This window comes from Drosophila rhopaloa, unplaced genomic scaffold, assembly GCF_018152115.1.
Source record: "Drosophila rhopaloa isolate 14029-0021.01 unplaced genomic scaffold, ASM1815211v1 contig_115, whole genome shotgun sequence".
Lineage (NCBI taxonomy): Eukaryota > Metazoa > Arthropoda > Insecta > Diptera > Drosophilidae > Drosophila > Drosophila rhopaloa.
This window is the reverse complement of record NW_025334990.1, coordinates 2,275,850-2,302,705: the sequence shown is the minus strand read 5'-3', so window position 1 is coordinate 2,302,705 and position 26,856 is coordinate 2,275,850. Positions and strand designations below refer to the sequence as shown.

Genomic DNA, 26,856 nt, shown 5'->3' with positions numbered 1-26,856 from the left:
CCCTTGCAGTTGGTGCAATCTACCCATCCCACTCCAACCCACTGCGATGACCGCGTTGCCAACTGCCTAAGAGTGGAATAACTCTTAGGACCCTCTCTTAAGCTTCTGGCGCATGGAGTCTGCGCGCCTCTTGGAACATTTCAATTTCCCAAGCTATTCGACTTTTCCTGCTGTCAGCATTCTATTCTTCCAGTCTTCTGCTGGCTTTTAACTTTGTTGTTGTCGCCCTTGTTGTTTGATTAATTTGTTTTCGAAAGAAATGAATTCTCGGAAATTCTACGAATGCATACCAGTGCCAACACACTGGTGTGTGTAAATATAAATATTTGATTAATATCCACGCCCATTTAATCCCCTTTTCATTCCCATTTCATTTTCCACCGCACAGAATCCCGATCTGAATCCCCTAGTAATTGTTCTAAATTTGCGGATGTTTACAAGCTTGGCACCCAAGAAAAAGAAACGCAAACATCGCACCCCTGACACTGAAAATAAATGTTTTTTTTTTCAAAACTATAGAGCACTATGTTTAGAAAATCACAATAATCAGCAGCACTTAAAAAATTAAAGATTCATTTTATAAAATCTGGTTCTGCTTTTTTTTTCATTTTTTCTTTAAACAAACAACAGATTATTTATTATAAACAAAATATTTACACTTAAAAACAAACCAAAAAAGAATAATGTTTTTTGTGTTCTTACTGAAATCAATAAAAAATAGCTCTTTAAACCTGAAACATCTAAAAAACACTCAATTCAAATGCTAAAATCTCAAGATATGAGTAAATCCTTAAAAGTTATAGATTCCAGATATTTAAAGATTTTATTAATTTAATAACTACTTTAATTTAAATAATCGTGTTTATCTTCAGAAAATCAGGAACACAACATTTTTAAGACAAGACTTGTGCATTTTAACGTTGTACAAATTTTTCTAGAAGCAACAATAAAATGTACTTAATAATTTTTAATTCTTGAATAAAACTATAAAAAAAATCAAGTTTGCGGAATATATAGTTTTTAAAATATAGTTCTTAGAGAAAATAAAGCATTTTTAAATTAAGTACGCTTTGTGCTCAAAAAAATAAATAATTTTTGCATATTGCGATAAAAACACTTCAGTCTTGTTCGTCAACACGTAAGTAGCAACAAGTTTAATATAGTTAAAATGTTTTATATTAAAAAATATAAATATGAAAAAATAAGCTTATTAAACAGTAAATCCATAATTCCTACATAATTAGAGCATAAGTCAGAATTAATTTACCAAAAAATTTTACAAAACGTTTATTTTTTATTTTTAGAAAAAATCTAGCTTTTAATGATAATAGAAGAACATATAGACCTTTTGCATGTTAATTTACCTTTTAAAAAAGGAATAAATTCCATTAATACATTTCATTGAAAACGTGCTGATTAAATGTAGCACGTCTAAGGTTACAAATTCTGTTTAATTCCATTAATAAAAGTCTTTCGGAACGTGCTTTTTAAATAAAGCAATAAATGGTTTAATGCCATTGATAAAAAGAAAAGAAAATAAATGGTCTTTTGATATCATATCAACTGTTTTCTCCCAGTGCAGCGTACACAGACTCAAAGAGATCTATCTGTGCAAGATCCATAATGCAATGCACTTTGTTTTACGCTCGTAGATTAATTTTAATTGTTTGTTTGTTTGTACAGTGCAAATGTTGCATGTATCTACATTTAATGCGGTCGCTGTCGCACTCATAAATCGTATCTGCATCTGTTGCGCCAAGTATCCGAGTATCTGTATCTCAGCCGATGTAGGCGTCATCGTCAGACACAGGAAAAAGGCAGCGAAACATAAGAAGTGATGGAGACACTCCGGGAACATGGGGATATTACTACTACCATTGCCCCTTGGAAATCAAGGAAATCACGGTTTCCCAGGCCGACTTTATTGGAGGCCTGAGAAAAGCCGCAATTGCATCAAGCAAATTGTCTCCGGGGGATGCAAATAAATTTCCGCGAATCTTGGACTGCAACTCGAGGATGGTTCTACGCGAAAGAGTAAGGAAAGACATGTGCTGTTTCAGCAATTAATGGAATTTAGCCCGAGCATGTGGCATAATGAAATTGTATTTCGTTAATTGGGGCTTGTTCGAAAGGTTAAGCATATATGTATTTTAGAAGTTTTTTATGCACAATCCACACTTTCATCGGTCCACATCCGTTAATTCATATTTATGGCCAGGAAATGCTTTCTTCTATAAATACAACCCCTTTCGTAAAGAATGTTTTTAAATAAAATTATTTCGCGCCACATAATCTACGCTCTCTTAACGCACTCTCTCTTCGGCCCAGTCACACTCTCTTCGGCTTTCTCTTCAATGGCGGAAAAGGCAAGCATAAAACCAGAAAACCAAAAACCGCTGAACATTTATTGACTCGCTGTTGCCCCGAGCGGACGTTTAACGGAAATTTAAAAATATAAATAAAAAGTAAAATCAGAAATACATCAGAGCTAAAGACAATTTATCTTGTGTGTGCGCGAGTTGAAGAACCAAAAAAAAAATAATAAATAATAGAACAGTTCAATAGAGAAGTGCTGACTGTGCTAGCCGGAAACCAAAACGCTAAAACGTCAACATAATTACGCGGCAATATTTTTCGAAGGCCCAAAAAGATCGACAGAAATCAATCGGCCCGAGTGACATACATTTCGGATCGAACAAAAACCAAAAACGCTACCTTTTGGATACCTATTTAATCGCCGATCGGCGACGAGTGCAGTCCGTAGCCCAAATAAATAAATAACAATATGATGTCCAGACGAGCCCTGCTAATTGCCGGACTCCTATTGATCGTGGGCAGCTCCATGGGTAAGTGGCTTTGGGGTTAACCTGATGCAATCGGGGGCTCCGCTCCACAATCTAATCGAAAACGGGAGGGCGACCCCAAAATCCAGGCCTCGCCTCCCGACTAATCGCAATGCATCAGATTCGGACTCGGATTTGAAGTGCAGGAATTTACTATAAACTATAAATCGATGTGATTGTTGGGCGTGAAGCGGGCTGAGATGATAATGCCGTGGCCGGAATATTTCAGTCACATTCTGACCTACATTTGCACCAGCGATCATCATGCACCGAACGAAATTATAAATTTAGACATTCTGTTTTGGCGGCCAAAATATATCAATTTCAATGTACTTGATCATTATTATTTTATTTTGGGTTTTTTTATTTTGAGATTGTGCAAATATATGAGTTTCGAAAAATTCCATTGTCAAAAAATTATAATCAATTCAGCAAACCATAAAAAAACTCTTAAAAATCATCTTTATAATGACAAACCCATAAAAATTAATTTAAAAAAGAAATCAGAAAATAAAAAAATAGCTTTAAAAGTAATCTTCAGTATGAATTCTGATAATTGGTATTAAAAATGGTAATAAAAAGTGTTTCCTGCAATAAGTGGCAAACATTAAGAAGAACGAGGAATATAAATATTCGAGTTATGTAGACAAAATTCTATAAAATATAGTAGGCACATATTTTTTTTTTTTTTAAAATTAAAACTAGTATATAATACTATAATTAATGGAAAAGAAAATGGCACTGGAAACTGAAGTCCTTCGGCCTTGTAGGCACTTAGTTGGGTATCAGTTCTAGGAATTTGGGGCTAGAAGTGTATTTGTTTTTCTTATAATTTTAACATAAATGACTAATGTTGAGATTTATTGTATGAGTGCTTGCAAATATTCATAAATATATCGTTATATTTTTTCCAAAAATACGAAAAAGAGCGATGAGGATTCCCATTAGCACATCCAGACTTATCACAATGATTCATCGCGGATTTTCATCTGATGACATTCTGCAAATGGGCGAGAGTTCCGCATTATTTAAATGATTGGTTTTATAGATAGCGAATAGCTAATGTTTTTATTACTCGCGTAATTTTAGCACTTTTTACAGTGAGTTGAACAGTAAACTCAGTAATTTATTGTCCAAAGGCAGTCACATTAATTCAGTTATTTATTACGATCGATGAATGGCGGCCGCCTGAATGGATTCAAGTTTTCCCCGCTCACTCACTTCATCGCGATCGGTAGGAAGTGTCTGAAGAGGGGAGCGGTGCTATTGCCATTTGCTATTTGCCATTTGCTATTTGCTACTTGCCATTTGTGATTCCGAATCGGTTACGGCTGTTAATTATTCCAGACTTCTGCCATTGTCCGGGACCCAGGAAATGAGCAAAAACAATCCGATGATCAATAGGAACGACCTAAGCAGCAGGAGGGTTGGAGGGTATCGGATTCAGATTCGGAATAGGACTCGGGGTCCTGTATTAATTAGCCCCTCGACTCACCGCAATTCTTCTAGGTAGGAGCGATTTCCCTAAAGAAGCGTGGCGAAGAAGCGTGAGAACATTATTGGTCGTGGTGTGATCACAGATCTGGGGACCTGGAACCCTTTCTGTCCTGTTGTTTGCTTACCCCAATCCATAGACAATGCGATTATGATCAGATTGATTGGATTGCGAAATCGGGCGTAGGTATGCGCCAAAGAAAGCCGTTTCCTCTCCGGCGATCGCCGACTGATCTGCTGACATGTTTCGCAAGAAATTTATGTTTGCTCGTATATATTTACCATATTTACTTAATATTCAATAGTTGTCTGACGGGGCTTGACATGGGTAAACAACAAGTCTAACTGATGATCACTCCGATCACTGGGAGAAAAAAGCAGTAAGGGGTAGAAACATATGGGGACAAAGAGTAAGGATCGGTAATCGATGCAAAAAGTAAAATATTATTTAAACTGTTCAATTTAGCATCTTAGTTCATCTTAAAAAATAATAGTAAGAAGTAACCTTTCCCTTTAACAGGAATTTGTTAATAGTTAATAATTGTTAAATATTTATGTCATACTTTAAGATTCTTCCAGTTAAGAGTTTTTAACACTTCGCTCTTTTTTATTTAAATTAGAAATACACAAAATATGTAAACAACTCCTGAAAAGTGTCAAATTTTAAATAATTGCCCTAGCAAAGTGGCTATTCAGCGCTTTTTCAAAATACGTTTTGCTCAAGATTTCGAGTAGTCAGTTTTCAATTCGGGACAAGTTTTTCCTTGTGCAGAACGCCGAGTTCTTTTTCTGTTTTTTTCCCCGCTTTGTGGATTGAGTTTCATGGCATTTTGTGTAGCCTGCTTGGTGCGAATTGAAATGCCCGGGTGAAAAAACAAAACCGAAGGCATCAAATGACCGCGAATGCGTTGGGAAGCGCGAAGCATAAAAAAGATTTTGTTTTGCTCGAAATGCGAGGGAGTTGGGGGGCGTCGAGGGCTGGGGAAGTGGGTGTGGCCTGGTGCGAGGGCCCTGCCCTTGTCTGTGCAGAAATTCCTGCTCGACGGAGGCCCGGGTATTTATTTTGGATCCGCTGACTCACCGATGCTGTCTGTTCACCATGGCCTGGTATTCATGTATTCATTCTCGATGCTCGACGCCCGATTCTCATTCTCATTCTCGATTCACGACTCTGCGCCTTGGCTTGCATTCACATTCACATCCACTTCCACATCTATATCCACATACACTGCAAAATATGGGGGCTTTGTGGACGGGGGTGTTCGGCATGAGCAAGAGCCAAAGCAAAAGCGAGTTGCACCAACTGGTAACCAATTCTCGACAATTAAAGAATCAATTTACTTAACGTTGCTGGCGAATCGCCTGACGCCGAATGAGTTGTCGTCCGCGGAGTGCGGGTTTCTCTGGGGGGATGCAGTGGGGTGGGGGGATCGGAGGGTCGGGGGTCGGGCTTATGCAGCACCACTCAAGTGGGGCACGATTACATGGGCTTGTACATAACCCCCGGCCAATGCACACATCAAGCGCTGATGATCGGCACGATAATGGAGAATCCAACTGATGAAGTCAAAGTCAACAGTGAAAAAGCGAACAACCGAAAAGCCACAGATGCTGCGGCTTGGCAGAAATATCTCCAGAATTTACGATCCATACTGAAGAAGTGGAAGGCAATAATCCAGGGAATAAGTACTTGGAGGGCATCCGAACAAGATATGTTTCCTATTGGATTCTCTAGGTACAGAACAAATATTTTAAATGCTCCTCAAAACAAGTAAAATTACTTGATTTAATACTTAAAAAAGGGTTTTACATATTTTCAAAGAAATGGTTTTATTAACTGGTTGCAAAATAATATTAATCAGACGTCATCGAATTCCATAGTTATTAAATGGAGTGCATTTCACTCATGTTGTAAGTTAAATCTTATCTTATACGTGTATTACGTAATTTTATTTAACTTCTAAATGAAGATTAACATTTTTCAAAAATAATGTTGGCAATTAAAAACTTGTACATGCATTACAAATTATAAATGTTAAGCATGTCTTAGCTTTATTAAACATATTCTTTTGTGTCTTTTGTTCACAGCCGCCAAAAAGTAGTTAAGAAGTACCTAACGACATTCTTTAGTTATGGTGTGTCGAATTTTTAAAAACCGTCTCTGCGCGTGCTAAAATTTCAATTGAGGCTTCGACTCTAAGTCCAAATGGCGGTCTCCAGTCAAATGGCAATAAATAACCCAAATCGAAACGAACCCAAATAGTTATAGTGGGGGAGGGGGGGAATAGAAGAATATAGGGAAGAACAAAAAAGGGATTGCCGCATATTAATTAGAAGCCACTCGGATGGCACTGGAAAACACGAGCCCTGCCCCAGAGCATTTTAGTATGCACTGGGCGTAGACAAAGTCGCGCCTCGACTGTATTCCATATAGCCATCCTGCCTCCGTTGGCAGTGCGCCCGCACAATTCCGAACCCAAATCCGAGGCACTTGCCACCGACACGTGCACCCACTAGGAAACATTTCTTTTCTCAGTACTTCGATGGGGGGACAACAAAAAAAAAGAAATTCGGGTTCGACGATCGGGGGCGCTGTGTAAAATCGTTTAAGTGAAATCAATGTTCTCCATTTGGAAATGCATATAAAGAAAGTGCCTCCAGAATATCTAGAGGCTTGGATCATAGAAAATCGAAATTTATTGCGGCCACTTGATGCCATCGCTATTGCTTCTCATCTGGGGGATCAAACAAATGGAAATTGAAACAAATCGATTTGGATAATGGAGGCCGAAATGATTGAGGCATGCGTTCATATATTTGCATATTTTAGGCATTTCAAAATATATTTAAGTACTCGATTAGTTTGGCATCTGCCAAATATGGGTTTTGGACCAGACCACAATCCCTTTTTCCTGGTTCGGAACACGCTTGCGAATAGTTTGCTATTCTTGGCATCTGTCATGCTGCATGCTACATGCTACATGCTGCATGCTGCATGCTGCATGCTGCACATCTGCCCCTGCATCTGTGTCCCAAACTCCCACCCCTCGGGAATAATGTGGCTCCTGGCCAATTTCAAAGTGCCCGGTGCGTAGGTAGTCGCTTTATGAGGTCCTCTCCACTCGGTTCGTGGCCGTAACCTGATCGCTTTCACAGAACCCGAATGCCATTATCATTATCCGCCTCGTCTCATGTCTCTATCTGCCACACACAAACACACACACAATGCCCAGGAACAGGGCTAAACAATTTTCGGCTCATATAACGCAGCTCAGTCCCTTGGCCAGGTCTTTCTCCCCGGGTTTTCTGGGACTGGTCAGTCACGTTCTGCACTTGGAAAAACTTCTATACATATTGTAGACTATTCCTTCGAAATAAATTTTAAGTTATTTTTTATTCTTTGCTAGGATTTAGAAGCTTAAATACTTGATCGAATCTATTAAAAACTTTTCTTAAGCAACGTTAATTTAACATTAATTTAAACATCCTTTTTTAAAGACTTTATAAATTGTAGAGTGCTATTAAAATAACTTTGCCGTCGTCTTAATGATGACAAAAACATGAATATTATTTTATATAATATTAATATTATATATTGTAAATAATATTATTGTAGTTTCTTACAAGTTTTTGATATAAATATTTAAACATAGAAATGTTTAAGCTGAAGATAAAGTCTTCTTTGTTTTATTTGTTATTACATCTGAAAGCGCAATTACATTAAGATTTTTTAATATTCGCATGAGTCGTTTGCAACAAATTATGCAATAATTTATAAAAACTAGGGGATAGTTATCTTGTATTTATTTTCCTACCCAAATTGATTATTATTTCAAAGAATGAAACCGATACTCAACAAAATTTTGTTGAGTGCACAATAAAATTGAGGGGAGGGACTTGGACGGACCCGGTTGGACAAACCTGAAAACACTGGGAAAGGAGATCAAAGATCAGAGAGCTCGCTCCCCCAGCGACTGGCTCTTAATTTCCTCGGGGCCTTATCACAGGTAGTAAAACCAACAGGAAAAGTGCTGCACTTGAATGATTCCCAGTCAGAGGGAGGAGGGGAGGGGGGCGGAGATAGGGGACGGGGGAGTGACTGGCTCTAATGCTGACTTAAATTTGGCCCACGGCTCTGGGTTATTAGCTGAAATGCATTTTTCCCTGCCTTTTATTTTTGGAATCATGGTTATGATAAATTGTTGTCGGTCTAATTCTGAGTAGCAATTAAAACGGGCGGGAAACAAGGGTTAAGCGAAGTTAGGGGAACTTTTATCTCTGGAGATAGGGAAACATGAAAGCGAACATAATCCCGGGTTAAGATCATTTCGGGATGATATGAACTCAAATTAAAGGCTAGAAGGCGGCTCTGAAGTTAATGGAATTATAAATGCTAACCTTAAATGTTTTAATTTGCTGTGTTTCTTGGAAACTTTTGTTTTAAAACGACTTGAAAATACAATTTTAAAATGGATAAAAAAGAACACTCTAAAATAGATGTTCAAAGAGCTGTGACAAAGTTTTAATGTCTTTTTATTCATTTGATATGCGTTGACACAAACAAGATTTTTCTTGGTTCCTTTGGGATTCTATCCCTTGGGCTTGAATCACTTTTCAGCTTTGACAAAGTTATCCAAAATTATCCAAAAAAGAGATTTCCAATATGCTTACTCAGGCATATTCGTTATGTTCTTTTTCGTAAAAAACAATATACCCCAACTTCCTTATCGGTTTATGTTTATCGGAAGCCAAACACAAACTCAATTCAGATCAACTTCCAAAAAAAATCTGCAAATAAACTTTCATTGCAATTGTTGTTCGTTCCACGCTTATCTTGAATTGATGTTTTTTTGGGGCGGAAAGCGTCCAACATAAATTCAGATGGCTTCAGTGTCTTTTTTGTTCAATGTAAATACGAGAATAAATTTCTTTTATGGCTTAAGTTTACGACACAGAGCGAATGCGTGAGTGAATGTGCATTTTTTGTGGCACAGGAGTGAGGCAGCAGGAGGTTACAAGGAATGCAAGAAAAAGAGGGAAAAAATCGACTCGAATCCATTGCATTCGGTTTTTGGCAGGAATTCGAATTTGAGTTGGAAACCCGTTGAGAATTGCTGTTTGTTTTCTACATTTTTAGCACGCAACACTGAGCAAACGATGAAAAACTGGCCATAACATTAATATAAACAAGCGACCAAAGCAAATGGACAAAATGTAAATTTAAACTTTTCACAATCATCCGACCAAACTGTCCCTTTTTTCGAGGGTGTGTGCGGTCGTTTACTATATACACTGAAAAAAATTTGGAGACGAGATGAGGTTATTTTTTGATTTAAAAAAATCACTTTTTATCTTAGAGGAATTGTATTTATTGCTAACTTAACAAAATTGTGAAACAGAAATATTATAAAATTATTAAATGGTGTTTTATAATTTGTAAAAAAGCGATAGGAGTGTTCATTTGAATTGGGCATGACTTAAAAAAATCAATGCCTAAACATTATCCAATTTTACAATTTTGGGTATCTTTATTATTGTCCTTCACCAATATTGATTTTTTCCCGATTTGTTAATTGAATTATATTTTTAATCAATTCTATTTTGGAATTTTTTTAATTTTCCATTGAAATTAATTTTGGAATTTAATTTTAGGGAATTTGAATTTTTTTCAGTGCATTTTTATTTGTCGCTGTGTGCGTGTTGCAGTTGGCACTATGGAAAATGGACATTGTTGTGAAATGCTTTCAATTCGGTGTGTCCATCGACGACACCACCGAAAAACAAAAAGTGGCCCAATGTGCTGCCGTTCTCCTAGCCGTTGTTGTAGTTGTTTTTGGCTTTCCGTCAGCACGTCACATGTGGGTGCGTCGATCGCCCAGAGAGGGGTGGTGGGAGGGGGGCCGAAAAGAGAGGGAAGGCGATTGCGAGGGGGAGTGTTGGGTTAGGCACTGTTGTTTTCTCTTTCCACTCGCTCATTTTAATTTTTGTTTTTCATGTGACCCCATTTCACCGAAAATGTTTTCCACCAAATGTGTTTGTACACATGCACATGCAGTGGCGTACGCAGGATTTCATTAAGGGGGGCTGAAGATCTCAGGGGTTTTTATTTATAACATTTGGTTTAATTAAATACACACATTTAAATCAATTACATGTGTATATTAAAAGTATATTCACTTAAAATGTTTTGTGTTTAGTTTTATATTGACTTTAGAAATTAAAATCAAGTTAATATCACATATTTTATGTTTATAAGAAACCTAAACTTTAGTTAAAAGTATATGGAATAATAAAAAATAGTTGTAGAATTTAAATTCATATTTTATTTAATTAAATATTTTTCTGTGTGTAACTGCCTAAATTCTTAAGCCCCCTCTCCCTCGTCCGCCCCTGTGCCTATGTTGGTAATTATGTAGGGAAAAGCAGCCCGACAGGAAAACCGTAAATGCGAATTGCCAGCCTTTAATTTAACCCATCATCGGTGCAGCTGTCCCCTTAACACCCCCGCCTCTTGGAACCCCCTGATGAATTCGAGCTGCGAAAATGATAAATACAAACACAAACACAGGCCGTTATGATGGCCTAATGCACACTGCTAAAACAACAAAAACGGCAGTAGCAGCAGCCTGCGTTGGTTTCGATTTCCATTTAATTTTCCTTAATTAACCCGCCGACTAAATGTGGTGGCTGATGTGACCCCCCGCGGGCATCCGTTATAAACAATATAATGCTCTATGATTACAGGCGATCTTCTATAGCTCCCAAATAAAACAGTCGGTTTATAGGTCATCTAATTGCAGTCAAAAAGGAATTTCAATTTTAGAACTGTACTCCTTGGATAGAATAAATTTTGAATTATAAAAATTCAAAAAATATTAGAATATGATAAAATATTGCACATATTCATTTATATTTGATATGCCAATTTGTAGGATCTTATAATCTATAGAAATCTAATAATTAAAGATATAATTTCTTTAAGCATTTTTTTTGAAATTACTTTAAATAATATTTAGTCACCATTTCCTGGCTTTCTTGATTCCAAAAGTTTTATACATTGTATTTATATAAAATATTTTTTTATCATTGAGATTCTACAAATATAAATCTCAGAAACTTTTAGTTTTTATTGAAATAGTCAGTGCGACATAAAGCCAATCAAAAACAAGAGAGAACGCTATAGTCGAGTGCCTCGACTATTAGATACCCTTTACTCAGCTAAACAAATTAATATAAATATGCCTTCTCGTATGTTTTTCTCCGCTCGAATTAGTACCTTGGTCAGCTGTTCCAAAGTAATCCGTTAGATGGCGCTACGGGCCATGAAAGCGGAAATGTAGGCGCTAGCCAGGCTTAAGCGTTTAATGGGTTTTTGGGCGTTAGAGTGGGCGTGGCAAACTTTTATTAGGTCAATCGATAGGTATTGACGAAACAAACACATATCAATTAAAATTTTCATAATAGCATCAAAACTGTGGCCACAGCTTGTGGCTTGTGGGCGTCAGAGGGGGCGTGGCACCATTTTGAAACAAACTTGCGCTGCGTAGGAACTTCTAAAATCTACATGCAAAATGCCAATCTTCTAGCTTTTATAGTTTCCGAGATCTCAGCGTTCATACGGACAGACGGACATGGCTTCCTTCTACCTGTTACATACTTTTGCACGAATACAATATACCCTTTTACTCTACGAGTAACGGGTATAACTATCTTACACATATCATTATTTTTTTACAAATACTGCATTTAGTTTAATAAAATCTCGTATTTCTCTGTAATAACCTGCATTTTGCTCCATTTCAGTGCTCTCCTTCCCGCAATCCCCAGCCGATGATGAGCAGATGCAGAACGATGAGGACTTTGACTACAATGGAGTTGACCAGAGTGCACCCAGTCCGCAGACGAAGTCCCCGCGTCCCATTACCAGCGAGAAGGTCAACAAAACTGTGACAGTGAATGGGATCCGGGGCCAGGATGTGGTGCTCAAGTGCGATGTGGGCACCAATTGTGAGTACACTCGTTATTTCACCTGAGGAAGTGCTCTGAAACTGTATATATACTTCCAGTGGACGCCCCAAATGTCGTAGTGCTGTGGAGTTTCGGGGTTCATATTATCTCCAATGGCAAAAACGTGGTGCAGCCCAACTATGCTCTGAACGAAAACTATGACCTGACCATCGTAAAGGCGAGTTCCCAGGAGGCCGGCGACTATAGCTGTAAGGTCCTGCCCATCGAATCCGTGGTCAACACGAAAGTAATCATTGTCGATCAATCCCTGGATGCGATCGCACCGGAGAGTTCGGTTTCTGCGGCGGGATCTTTAAGCAGTTTTCTTGGATACACGCTCCTCGGATCGGCATTATTGCTCCTGGGGATGGGCAAACATTAGCTTAGTTTAGTATTACGCTGGCAGGTCACTGCCATCTCTTCTACACTCTCCACTCTTCTCACAGGAAATGAGCATTTGAAGTCTTTGTTGATTGTAAATTTTTGTATTTGTAAAGACACAAAATCAACTTTATTTATTAAATAAAAAAGGAACCAAAGTATACTAAGCCACCAGCAGCGATTGCTTTATCTCTCCAGGAAAACTTACGGATTTAATTTGTTTTGTTTAGTTTTATTTATTTACTTATCATGGACTCAACAAAAATTACAATAATATACGTAAGACACTGGCTTTTAAGAATTCTTCTTTTATATATGATTCTGTATATGTGTATATATGCTAAAGGTCGGCATTTGAAATCAGGACCTTGTCAAAACTTTTTTATGGAACTTTCTTTTTGTGTCGTTTTGATTTGATTTAGCGAGCAATCAGCATCGTTTGATTGCGTCGGTTGGCACGTTTATCGATCAACTCTAATATTATGATTCTTAAAAAAAATATATATAAAATATACATACGTACAGTGTACATGGTCAGCATGCTATGGCGATATTCCTCAGGTATTGTAGCAGAATCAAGGACAAAAAGTGAGGCCGAACCCTATCAACAACAGTACACAATATATATATATATGTATATATAGCTCTCTTCGATTTTTTCAGTATCTCTTAAGCATAGGTACTCCCGCGGCCTTTCTTTTGATTTGTATATTTTGAATCTTTCGGTTCCATTGAGTTGATGTGGCGTTGTTCCGTAAAAATAAGTTTCATATGTCTGGTGTGGTAGGTACACATATGTATGTCTAAGCTTTGGTCTAGTTTATAAAATATTTAGCGAGCCATATGATTAATCCCTCCCGGTGCCCCTCTGATTCGGTTACAAATATGTTTGTAAGTACGCTTGGATATACAAAAATATTGTACGCATTGCAAATCCTAAAAAGTCACTAGATCCTTACCCATTTTTTGCTAAACTACGCTTTCGCTTGGGGAACAAGTGGATTTCATATTGGATGTATTAAAGTATTCCATCAACCCAGTATGGAATTCTTCCCTGTGCGATGAACTGCTTTCGTTTTCGTTTTCGGCTCGGGTTTCTCCTCAAAGGTGCCAACTTTTACATGCATAGAGACAAAAACAAATAAATATTATAGCTAAGGTTAATCAAAATGTTACGTTTGTTTGCGGTTTTGAACCGATCGTCGCAGTTTATCTGTTCTAATCAACGCTAGCTCCAATGTCGCTTCTTTAAATGTTCCTAAACTTAATTAACTTTAATCCTCGGCCTTCTCCCAACAAACCATTGGTGTAAAGTCCCCTGCCTGGCACAAATGTTTCAGTGCTGATCGCATCACACAGCGTGTACTATAGCATTAACATTAACATTGACCCAAGCCAGAGGTCGCGCATTAGCATTTGTATAGTTAGAATACTTTAGGTTCGCTATCGCTCCGATGCCATCGATAGCTGAGTAATCCGGAAATACGTATTTAGTATGTACACTTTTCGGTCTGAATAATTATAAATGGCACCCCTTAGAGGCGGATTCGCAGCAGGAGCGCTGCCAGCAGGACTCCCCCCAGATTCAGCTGCCGGATTGCTGACGCAGCTCCTCGGCCCACTGGACCGATCCCGGCCTGCATTATTTCACCCGGAGGAAGGTCCATGTCGCTGGGCTGGTCCGTTTCTGCGGGTTGGAAGTCACAGGCATGAGATGTGAGAACTTTTACTTGCACTCCAATACTACTCACCATATTCCCCCTCCTTGGAGAAACCATCCTGGACTGTGAAGATGTGCTCCTTCGAGAACTGGGACCATCCATGGGTGTTCTTCGTCTTCACACGAGCATGCCACACTCCACTATTCAACTCCATCTGGTGCGTGATCTTCCAGATGTTATCTGTGTTGTTGTGGCGCCGCGTCTGCAGCATTGCAACAGTGCTCCATTTTTGCGACTGAAATTGAAATATATGGATAAGCTCTTAGGGTATTGAAAAAGTATTGCAGAACATATTTGAAGTAAGTATTTAAGTATGTCTTTCAATATATCTATATATAAAATTTGGTCTTTAATTGCATACTTTTACACCTTTTAAGATTTCATTAAATCTTTTGCTTGGTCGGAACGTTCCTTAATATTGATATTTAGTATTTAATACCTAACTTTAGACCTTGACACAAAATTTGCCTGCATTTCATAAAACTAATTTTACGAAAATTTAGTTGTTAAACCCTTGCAGAGGGTATTATAATTTCAGTCAAAAGTTTGCAACGCAGTGAAAGAGATACTAGGAGAGTAGATCTAGCCATGTCCGTCTGTCCGTCCGTCCGTTTCTACTTTAAACTAATCCCTCAGTTTTAAAGCAGTCTGCTTGAAACATTCCCAAAAGTTGTCTTTCTATTGCAGGTAGTATATATGTCGGAACGAGCCGCATCGGGCGACTATATCTAATAGGAACAACCGACAAAAAAAAATTTTAAAAAATATAAATTTGTTGTTTTTAAGTTTTTTTTTGTTGTTCTTTGGGATGTTGTAATATTTAAGTACTATTGAATTACAGTTTTAATTAAATTAAAATCGGTCATCTATTTCTTATAGCTCCCATAGAAAAGTCTATAAATTTAAAAAAATGCAAATGAAATAAAATTGTTATTTTGCTGTTTTTCTATTTATCAAAATATTCCTTTAAGATATAGAAATTATTTACGATAACCTTTTAGTTTTGTCAATATCGGACAACAACATAGCTGCCATCGAAACGATGGCAAAATTCAGCGCAAAATCGACATAGCTTTATGGTTTTAAGTAATAATATTTTGTAATAACTGCAAGGGTATATAAACTTCGGCTTCGCCAAAGCTTGCTTCCTTTATTTGCTGTATAGTTTTAAGGAATAAGACTAAACTCACCGCAGTTAGTAGGTAATTCAACATGGCCTCGGAGAGGGGCTGCCGACTCCTGACCAGCCAGTGCAGGGTAACCTTGTTTCCCTCAATGGTCTCTGACTCGAACTGCGGGGTCTCCGGATCGTAGCTGACCTGCACCTTCACCTCGTTGGACCCAATGGAGTTCTCCACATGGCACAGGTACTCGCCCAGATCGCTGTCCATCACATCTCTGACGATCAGCGTGGTGCGGTTGTGGGCCTTGTGCATGGAATCCTTAAAGGAGTACTTCTCGGAGATCTGCAGGGATTTGCCATCCTTGATGAAGTAGCTCCTGCCAATGGGCTTCGCCCTGTAGTCGCAGTACAGCTCGGCGGTGGCGCCCTTTTCCGTGTTCACATGATGCCGGTGGGTGGACACCAGGGGCATGTACTGGACATCGATGTGGACCGTGCCATGTGGCGGATCGCGACTGCCATCGTCGGCCAGGCACTGGTAGAACCCGGCGTTCTTCTCGTCCACGCTGTCCAGAACAATCACGCCGTTCTGATGTTCGACGGTGTATTGCTGGCCGCTGATATCCTGCAAGAGATTCGGTAGGGGAAATGGACGGATGATGCCAGGAATGGGAGCTGAGTGGGTAAGGTGTGTGGGCCAAAAAACATACATTAAAGGACCACTTGATAGTGGCATTGCCGGGCAGATAGGTTCGGCACTCGAGCGTGTGGTGGTCGCCCTGCCTGAACGTCTGCGATCGATCCGTAACATCGCGATCGTCGCAGAGGATCGACAGCCGGGCGCCCACCCGCAGTGTCGTGTGCTGCTGAACCTTCTGGGGCAGGATTTCGCAGTAGTATTCATCCGAGTCCTCCGGCGTCACATGTTTCAGGAGTATGGAATTGTTCTTCATGCCCTCCACGCGCGGACTGATGGCGCTCTGACCGCTGGCAATGATTTGCTCCTTCTTGTACCACATCACCGCATTGTTAACTGTGGGTAGATTTTATTTTACTGGGTATTCGGCAGATATTGGACAAAGTGTAACTCACGTTGGAAGTTCCTTGCATCGCAGTTGAGAACCACATTGTCACCCGGCTTAGCTTCGATCCTCAGATCAGTCTTCTCAAAATAAGGCGGTGAGTATTGAGGATCTACGTCTTCTGTTACATCAACAACCCCTGTGTCTCCTTCATCAATCTCGTCGTCATATGAGTCGTAGTCAGGATCGTTTTGATAATCATCTTTTTGCGCATCTACAGGCAAGCCATGACAACAAACTGCAAAAAAAAAGTATTGATTTAATATCAAATATCAAATTCATGCTTGCAAAACAGTCCTTATTTTCCTTTTCTACTGGCAACCCATTGAAAAATGATATTCCATAAACTGTTGTAGAGAACTTTGCCAACTTTAATCATTTAAAAATTGTTCTCACGCTTATTTTATTTTTTAAATCCCAATAGTTATAAGACCATTACCTCATTTAATTCGGTAAAGGCAAGGTGCATTGGTGAGTCACCAGAATGGTGCCTGAGTGGTTTCAGACTTAATTGGAATTGATAAAAATCACACAACATCCATAGCAACTTCCGCTTCCAATCAAAGGGTCGCAAGTATTGCCTGTGCCACAAAGAACTCGTTTATGAGAGTGAAGTTCTGGAGCGGAAATGAGTTTCGAACAGGAACTAGGGGGAGATACCGCAGTGCATATTTGCAGATACTCACTTCTGATTAAGTATTGCTGTTTGGTTTTAGTCTCGGCAGGCAATGCCCATCTATGATTATTTTTAGAACCCGTCTGTAAGTCCCTAAAAGTATGCATCGTAGAACTCCCTTTTCTTGGCCATCTCCATGGATTATTTCTTCATCTCAGTAAACAATCATGAACGAAAGCAAACTAGATATGAAGAGATATATCTAAAGCCCTGGGTAAATTACCGCAGCTAACGTCAAAGCTTTAGAATTCTTCACTAATCTCTCTATTTGAATTATGACTCCTACAAAATGAGTCTATGCAAATCGTATGAGTAATTTTTCCAACTGCAGTATTTTATCTATAGGCCATAACAATTTACATGCCATATGTGGCCGGAAACTCACTTGTCATCTAACGGCTAATTGCCGAATGACTCATGACCAACTTCATCATGGCCATCGCATAAGGTTATGATGGATATTGCCGGGATTACGCAAGTCGCAAGTCGCTTAAACTCGTTATCAATGGCCGATAAAAGCTTTTTAAGGCAGACACTCGATCCAAAGCCGGAGCCAGCTATCTTATCCAATGGCCTCTCCTTATATCCGCTGCGCCACGCAGTCAGACGCCCCTTTTATGGTCTGGGCCACTTGGCCGGAACAAAATAATAGCTGGCCAAGAGCAGCTGGGGACCTTCAGCGATCTGGTTTCGGTTTTCTGTTGTCGATTTTCCTTTTACAGTTTTCGACGACTGGGGAAGCTGGCCATCGACTGCAATCTTCTTCGACGGCCCGTGTCAAGGTTATGGTCCATGGATACAGAGGCGTCCAGGCAGAGTCGACTCCACGCAATTGTTGTCTGCAAGTAGGTCAGCACCAAAAGCCAGCCAAATGCGTCATCCAGCCCCCTGGGTTGGAGCGTTGTCCTTGGATCGATGTCGGGGGTTGCAAATAAAAAACAGCTCCCTGGCAACATCAACAACCACTCGGCTTAAGTTCATCCGTATGGATGATGTGCTCAGACCCACTCCTATTCCCACTCCCACTCCCACTCCCAGTGCAATATTTCTAAGTGGGACAATGGCGTCAGGATGTCGCGGCGCCAGCTTCGCCTCCAGACTCTCTCGTCCTGCCACTCCTTTGTCTCCAAACTCGAGTTCAATGTTATACACAATGGCCATTTGTGGCCTGCATCGGCATTGTCGTGTCGTCGGGAATTTGTCGCAATCCACTCAATCCTTCTTCTGGCCAACTTTGATGACTCCGCATTCCTTGGCAGATGAAGTCATGTTCAATTGTCAAGGGAAAATCGCAAGTTGGCGTGGGCTGGCTTGGAATGCTTTGAATATGTTTATTACTATGAAATTGCATTTATTTGCTGAGATTGCTCTTTAATTTGAAACCAATAATGCATTTGCATATGCCAATGTTGTTATTTGAGAGTGAGATTCAATTAAATTTATGTTTAACTAGCTTTGAAGTTAAACAACTTTAGATTTTAGTGGTGATAAACTGAAAAACGTACCCAATGAATATTAAAAATGGAAAGTAGCACAACAGCACGTAAATAAATAATTAAATACTAATAAATAAGTGGCAAAAACTAGAAAACAAATAAAACTTTTCAGACTTCTTTAATTGAACTGTTAACAACTTTACATAGAATTCCATGTGCTTTTTCCTTGGGTATGCAATTATACTTGTTCATTACTTTGCCCCAGATTCCGAGTAAATATTATTGTTTTTTGAGTATAAGAGCCTCGTTTATGAGCTTTCTTAGCACTAGGCGCCAGTTACTACATATGTAAGTAGTATACTCCATTCCTATCAGGAAGGTCTTTAGTCTCGCCTGACCATTGATAACTCCCATTCAAGATTCAGTTCAAGATTTCCGATGGCAAACGGTCTGATTGCCATTTCATGATCACACTGCGGCTTCGATTTCCATGTCCTCCATATGGTCAGTAGTCGCATGAGAGATCGCATACAGAAGCGGATGAATTATGGGGTCAGTAAGTAAACAAATCCGTAGTGGCCCACATGGAAATCCTCGCCCAGTCTGCTGACTCAATGAAATGTGTATAAATAAATGATGGCAACTACTCGCCGCTTGCCAATCCTTAATACACAAAATTTTCGAAATCTCGAATAGGTTGAATCGGACAGATTTTGCCGCGTCGACAGAAAAGGGGAAACATTCTTTAATCGACATGTCATGTCTAAGTCGATGGAGAAGTCAGATTGTGACGGGGGTCTTTAAAGTGCCAGCCATGGGGGAATGCCAGAACGGGTCAGGGCAATCTGGACAGATATATAGGCTAATTTCCAAAATATACATTAAATGTTTATCTCCTTATTTGCTAAGTTCATAGATATTTTGTTATATGCAAAACAATTTATTCACAAAATAGCTTATTAAAAAGAAATTACTTTTTGACACAAATATTATTAATAATTTTGATGAAAAAAATACAACCAAAGTATTCTTTAATAAAATAAATGGGATATTTTTAAATAATTAATAAAATTAATGAATTTGAAGAAATGAATTCTGTTTCAACATTGCATGTACAACTTTCGACCTAGTTTTTTTTATTGAAACCATATGTTTGAAAGATAAACTATATTTAAATGAATTTTTTTGACGTCAATAACAAATTTGGAAAATCGATTATACATTTCTGTGTAAGGAGAAAAGATTAGGTTCTAGTTCCACTGTAAACAAAATTTCAATTGAAGAATTTGCATAGAGACAGCAAATAAAATGAGCAAAGCAGCCGCCAAAAAACACATAATAAATGGAAAATTAAATTGAAACCAATTGAAACGGCAAATCGACTTCCCGCCATTAGAAACCCATGGGTGGGGCCATTCTCTCCACACCCTCTGCAGCATTTTGATTGATCCAATCATTGATTTATTGTGCGATCTTTATTTTTGGAAACCGAACGTTGCGATCGGCTCGTCTTGCGAATGCGTAATTTGATCATTTTGCTGTTTTCGGGAAATACCGAATAAAAACTCCTAAAATTCAGCAGAGAAATGATTTACATATGCTCTGGTATTCAAAAATATGCACTCAATCGTTAATTCCAGGAATACTATTTTATTAGAGACCTGGACTCGATGCTTTCTGAATAAATAAACTGAATTCTTTAAAAAAACAAGTCTTCAGTAACATCTATTGTGCAATATAAATTAATAATTCGGATATGCACGGGAATTAAAAAAAACACTAAGTTCCAGGAATACTATTTAATTTGATTCCAATTCCCATTAGGGACAAGTCTTTATCAACTTGTGCAATTTAAATAAATAATTCAGATATGCATTCTCAATTCCAGGAATTCAATTTGATTAGATCCCAAAGGGACCTTGACTTGTGTTATTTTGAACCGATAAACCGAATTCATATTGGGAACAAGTCTTTATCAACTTCAGTTCTGCAACTGAAATTTTGAAAAAGAATTTAATGCAGAAAAACAAATATTTTTCTTGTTCGCTGGGAGTATTATGAAATATTGTTCAAATTGACTTGGGGTGGCAAGATGTTTTTGTAGGCCAAACATACTTGTACATATATTTTTAAGCAGCTAGACTATTGATATACGAGAAGGCAAAGCTTTGAATTCCCCACATGTGTCTGCGTTTTAGTTAGTTTTTTTGTTTTTTTCTTGGCCTTTCGCCGCCTTATCTCAAGGCTAAAATTGGATGAAATTTTTGTTAATTAAAAGCCCACGTTTATATAAAAATATTGAAATAAACAATATGGTCTATACCCTGGGACATCTGATAGCCTTTAATTCTGGGGGCGTTTCACGTACACATAGAAGAAGTTTACGAGCGAATATCCGACATCAAAATGCCAATCTTTGCACAGCGTTCGTGCAGTGCAAATATTTATTCAACTCGTTGGGCGTAATTTTGTATTTTTTCGTATTTCAGAACACATAGCACTCGGGAAAAGTTGGGGGAGTGGAAAGCCAACTCCACAGTCGTTCAGATATACGTGAACTGGAATGTTAGCCCTTATCAGCAATTTGCGACACAATTCCAAAAGCGAATGGAAGTTAACTTTCCGAGCGAGATAAGTGTTTGATAAGATATGCTTTATTTTCCACTGGCACCTACATTTTGGCCCTAGTGTGAGTTCAATTTACGCAAAAGATAATGCTATACGCCCGTGGTCACAAATACCTCTATATGCAATCGTATCTGGAGCTTTCTCGGCGGTACGAGTACGAGTATTTGTGGACGTGAGAGTTCATGAAAGTAGCTCATACCTATTTTTGTTCGATATTCGGTAATTCATAATATATGGAAACTTACGTAAAACTCAATGAGCCGTAAAGAAGTCATCACTTTGACATCATGTGCACATATATGTATAATTTGTTTTATTCCCACCATTTAAGGGGATTAATTGAACTTAGATAAGTTGTGAGTGACTCAAAATATTCCATTTTGGTTCAGAGTTTATTTCTGAAGAATATTGAAATTAGCACATTAATTGAACACATGGAATGATGCATGCTTTATTATAGAAATAACAGAATACTCAGGGTTCTCAAAATGTACAACTTTTTTGGAAAGCAACAGCAAAGCTCAAGATGTTGGTAAGTTATGTGTGTTTTCGGTTTTGGCTTATCTTAAGTGTTCAATTAAATACATATTTACAAATCAGTAGAATCGTCGAAATAAATTTTATTTGATATGAAAATTGTATCTGCCATAGTTACATCCCAAAGTGAAGTTTAACCTGATTTCAAGTCCAATGTTTTATGTAGAATCTGAAGACCCTCATTGCTTCTTTGGCTGCACTTTCCAATCCTCCTATCTCCTTATCTTTACAAGTAGTCATAAAAATATTACACATTCATTACAACTCTCTCCAACTTTCAGCTCTGAGATTTTCCCGGAATTCCCCCTTTTGGAAGCTCTCGATAAAAACCACTTCGGTGGCAATCAGATCTTGATTTTTGGAATTGGTTCTTTGGTTTTATAGTCCATTAGGTGGAGTCCTTGACTTACCGCAGTGTTGTCCAATTAGCAGGCAAATGAAAAGCAGCCAAGTCTTGTTCATGATGGTTTCTTTTTGACTGGTTAAATTTTGTGTTTGTTTATCGGCCTTAATTTGGTTCGGAGCTGTCGGAGGTAGGTCGTTAACTGCAATTAATATGGTTGGTTGGTACTTAATTAATTTGCTACATCCATTGTATTGCTCCCAAATGGGGAACCGCAAAAGCCGCCGAAAAACGTTTACAATTTATTTTTTGGTTTTATGATTTCTTAATTTTGCTTTTTGATTATTTTGTGCGTTTTGTAAGCAAGTCGCGCCGCGGACCGGAAACTTCTAATTGGCTTGGACAAAATGCAAGGAAAAGCGCTCACTACAAACGAATATTTCGCAAAAACATATGGTGGCGAGGGGTCGGGGTAGGGAAAATATATTGGACCGATCTGTAAACATTGCTCACTCGCTTGGCCGCGTTATGCAAGCCGTTCGCCGTATCTGGTCGCAATTTGCTCTCCGACGATAAGTTGTATCTTGAAGATATTATGATCTCTATGCGAAAAATCGCCATTTGTTAGTTTTGTGCTACTGCCGCAGTCGCTGGCTAATTTGCAGCTCAACTCGGGCCCCTCTCTCGCGGTACAGTACTTATCCCTTAGTGCTAACTTGACTGTTTTTTAGGGATTCATTTTGAAAAAGATTCTCTTTAACTCCTATACTATTCATACTCTTACACCTTTAACGATTTTACTATAAAGCTATATTAAAGTACTACAAACACTATAAAATCCCATAAAGTGTTATTATTCATTTTAATCTAATATTTTCGAGTCCAAAAATTCTATCAAACTAAATAAAGGCACAAAAAATGTTGTGGTAGGTATGAACAAATATGAAAATTTAAAATATTATAATGTATATAGGAGGCTTTAATTTGAAAAATTACTATTTCCGGGTAATAATGTAAACAATATTATTACAGTCACATAAACTACGATACATTATTGTCCTCGTATAAAAACGAACTCGTTAAAAGCCTTTAAAACAATTTCAGAATATTTAATAGATTAGTTGAGTTAAAGGAAGTCCGACTGTATATTTCTCTTTTGGGGCTGACTCAATGCCAGCCGGCCAGTAAACTGGGTCGAAGCAGGGGCTTTGGGGGGTTCTGTTGGGTCAGGGTGTGTAAATTCGAATAGCATGCAAATGTTAATGCATATAAATAAATTAATGTGCAAATGCGAAAAATTGTTCAGCACGAAAAGTCGATATAGAAAAAAGTACGCAAGCACACCAATCACCGAAATTCGGGTTGTTGATACAAAAGCCGTTTGCAAATGGTGTTCATAGCTCTTCCATACAAACAAACAACGATCTGCATATTCGCAAACACATATTTGTTTAAATGGTCGACTCATAAAACAAACAATTTTGCAATGCCCGATGATCATAATCCATCGCTGATGCATTTGCAAAAAAATTTCAAAATTTCGTAATATTTGCTAAACAAATAAAAGTCGACTAAGTGATTCTCTTTTTGGCAATGGGTTTTTGAACAAATAAAAATTAAATTGGCGCTTAAAAGTAAAAAAAAGTCGAAGTCCAAAAATATAATGATGAAAACAAATCTAATTTCTATGTTGGAAAATACCAATTTTTTTATTTTGAAATATTTTGAACTGATTTTAATTTCTTTAAAATATCTTATCTGTTAAACTTAATTTCCAACAAACAATTTTCTGATTGCAAATGCTTGAAAAATAGTTTATTTTAATTATTACAGTTAAAAGAAATATTTATACTGTCGGCAACTTTAAGGCAGCGTCCTTGCTTGTACTTTTATTTGTATTCTTATTTGAAATTCCTTATTTTCTCTGCCTCACTTAGCATCCCTCAACAAAAGCTTCCTAACGAGCAAACAGAGTTTTTCCCAGCCACTTTTTTATGGGTGTCATCTAATACGACAACACCTCAGATATACGACCGGCAATGTGTACTGACACACTGGTTGACACCTACGTCTACGAGACCCACCTTTAACTATTCTAAACGGAATTTACGGACCCTCTGTTTATCAATTACAAAATCAAACGAAAAGAGAAGGTGCAAACTGGGTTCTTTTTTTATACTCTTGCAGACGGTGTTATAAATGCAATGTTAAATTGAATATATAGTCGATTTTGAAAAGTGCACTTGCTTCACAGTGACCTACTCGGTTTTGTTTATATTTGTCAGATTAATATCCCAAAAGGGTATATTAATTTTAATTAATGTTACATAATTGCATATAAAATTTAATTATAGTCGTATAATACTGTTAAATAACTGACTATAAAACTGTACTTTGACTCCAAGAGTATATAAGCTTGCCGTGCTTGATTTTTGTAATTGATGATTTTACTGTATGAATAATAAACTTGTCCTATGAATAAACTTGTCTCCTAGGGTATATAAACATTTTTGCTCGCTGCTTTAAGTTCACATTTTTTTCTATTGAGCACTTTAATTTTTAGGGTACAAAAAGTTCGGTTTGGTATGGCTAACATTTTTGTTCGTTTTTTGTTAGCTCGTATCTTCTGCCTGTTGGGTTCACTTCAAATCAATGCCTTGATTGTTGTTGTTTTTGTCTTTGGCGCTTTGTTTATTTACATTGCGCTCCAAGTTTACACACACAGGCACACACATTCGGTGCACTTGTGTGCGAGAGTGGGTGGGAGGGGGGCAGATGCAGCTGTCTTCTATCCGTAGAATGCTTTTTTGAGGATCCCAAATGGAATTGAAAACTTTTCTGTTATTTTCTTCACAGATTTTTGACTACTGTAAATAAAAACAAGCATAGAAAATTTGTTTTCCATTCAGCATTTTTGTTTGCATTTCCCTTTGGAGCAGCTGTATCCAATTTTTCCGCTTTTCCGTTCCCTATATAGATCCCCTAACCGCTTTCCACTCTCATTTTCGATTTCATTTGGCCATGCTACTATGCCAATTTTTGTGTTGCTTGGTGTACTTGTGGCCGGCACAGCGACAGCTATTTTGCATTTTTCTACATATTTATAGATTGTTTAGCGAAGAATGTGCCAAGCAAAAAAGAGGCAGAGAGCAGGATTGCAGCTGAAACCAAATTTGAATATCTGCCAAATGGGCTCCCAAGGAGTAGGATAAAAGTGAAGATATAGAGCACATCTGCTGGCCATTATTATGAATCATCGCCTGTCGTTTTGGCCCGAAGCCGAAATCACAAACTCTTTAAGTTCGGCGTCTCAGGGCCAGTTACAGAATGGATGCGAGGCATTCAAGATTGTTATTTTGTTTCGTATTTATTTTGCCCAGAGAGCCTAGAGGAAGAAAACTGGTTTTTTAGCTGCTTGGTCCCCAGATACCGACGCGAGATGATTTTCGGCTGAAGCGTTACAAAAGTGGTTTGCTCGTCTTTCTTTTGTTTTTCCCGATTTCGTACGAATTACGTTTAACACTTTCGCCCGCACGCCATTTTAGTTGCTTTTTACACATCTCAGCCAGGTCGAATGCAAACGTTTACAGCTGTCGGTAAGTGCCTTAAGCCTAGGGATTCGCGGGGGAGGGGGTTCAGTTGGATGTAGGAATGGAGAGTGGAGACCTTCTGCTGCCGCGGGGGCTTCGTGGAGAACCGAACGCGATGCTGTTCAACAGACAACTGAAACTTCGAGCATGCTGTGCATTTTAAAAGCACCGCCAAAACGGAACGATGGTATGCGGAACACCGGCCCTGAGTTGGGGACAACTCGCTCGCTCTCTTTCTCTCTCTCTCCCGCATTGGGGCCTGCAGAAGCAGTCAATTTCTGTGTGCAGAAGAACTGAGAGACAAACAGGGAGAGCGCCCTTGGGCCCACATGAGAATTCAGCAGTTGATTGAAGTTCTAAGCCCTAAATCCAAAATTTTCTTTCCAAAAAGTTGCAAAAATATTCATAGATTGTTTGTTTTTCATTTCATTTCATTTCATTTCGTTTAATTTTTTTTATTTTCATATTGGACATCATGAATTACACATGTCATTGCACCACTGCATCCATACTTTTTTTTCCAAACTGTGGTATTTTTAACAGTAACTTATGCCGGTGTAAACTTTAACCTTTTTTGTATTTTATTTTATTACAAAGTTAAACTTAAAATAGTATGTTAAGCGTTTCAAGCGATCATGAATAAATGTTCATTTTGGAAGACATTGAACTTCTTAGCTCAAAGACTACTGAACTGGTTGTTTTCAAATTTTGTTTTTATTTTATTGTGTTTTAGTTTTATTTTTGGTTCTAAAAATTTAAAAACATCGTAATTGGTAAGCAAAAGTCAAATAACAAAAAAAATCATTTAAAATGTTAGTCATTACGAGATATCTTTACCTTTAATTTTCAAATAAAATAATTTTATAGTTCATTCATCGGAAATTACAATTTTAAGTTTTGCTGCCAGGATTTTAAACATTATCTTTATATAAAAAACCAAACATTCTCCATAAATTAAATTAAAATCTTGAAATTAATTTTTTTCGTGATTAAAA

The 26,856-nt window shown here is 38.0% G+C and overlaps 2 protein-coding genes and 1 long non-coding RNA gene across 4 annotated transcripts; 1 reads left to right on the top strand and 2 right to left on the bottom strand.

Annotated features, from left to right (window-relative positions):
- Window positions 1-2,411: 2,411 nt before the first annotated feature.
- LOC108043913 lies at window positions 2,412-12,902 on the top strand. Its single transcript, XM_044456510.1, has 3 exons — window positions 2,412-2,846; window positions 12,141-12,344; window positions 12,404-12,902. The coding sequence occupies exons 1-3, from the start codon at window positions 2,786-2,788 to the stop codon at window positions 12,724-12,726; spliced, it is 588 nt and encodes a 195-aa protein (XP_044312445.1). The 5' UTR covers window positions 2,412-2,785; the 3' UTR covers window positions 12,727-12,902.
- Window positions 2,861-4,706, bottom strand: LOC108043914. Its single transcript, XR_001769278.2, has 3 exons — window positions 4,466-4,706; window positions 4,339-4,367; window positions 2,861-4,254 (listed from the first exon to the last, which is right to left on the bottom strand). It is a non-coding gene; the product is annotated as an uncharacterized LOC108043914 (long non-coding RNA).
- A 34-nt stretch (window positions 12,903-12,936) lies between the features above and the next one.
- LOC108043915 (neural cell adhesion molecule 2) lies at window positions 12,937-26,000 on the bottom strand. 2 transcript variants are annotated; one of them, XM_044456508.1, is made up of 7 exons: window positions 25,938-26,000; window positions 22,339-22,473; window positions 16,662-16,889; window positions 16,280-16,602; window positions 15,637-16,194; window positions 14,477-14,681; window positions 12,937-14,412 (listed from the first exon to the last, which is right to left on the bottom strand). In XM_044456508.1, exons 2-7 carry the CDS (start codon window positions 22,388-22,390, stop codon window positions 14,261-14,263), a joined length of 1,518 nt encoding a protein of 505 aa, XP_044312443.1. In that variant the 5' UTR covers window positions 22,391-22,473; window positions 25,938-26,000; the 3' UTR covers window positions 12,937-14,260. The 2 variants fall into 2 exon arrangements, with proteins under 2 accessions (XP_044312443.1, XP_044312444.1); XM_044456509.1 differs by having other exon boundaries at window positions 22,339-22,452; window positions 25,938-25,982.
- Between the last annotated feature and the right edge of the window lie 856 nt (window positions 26,001-26,856).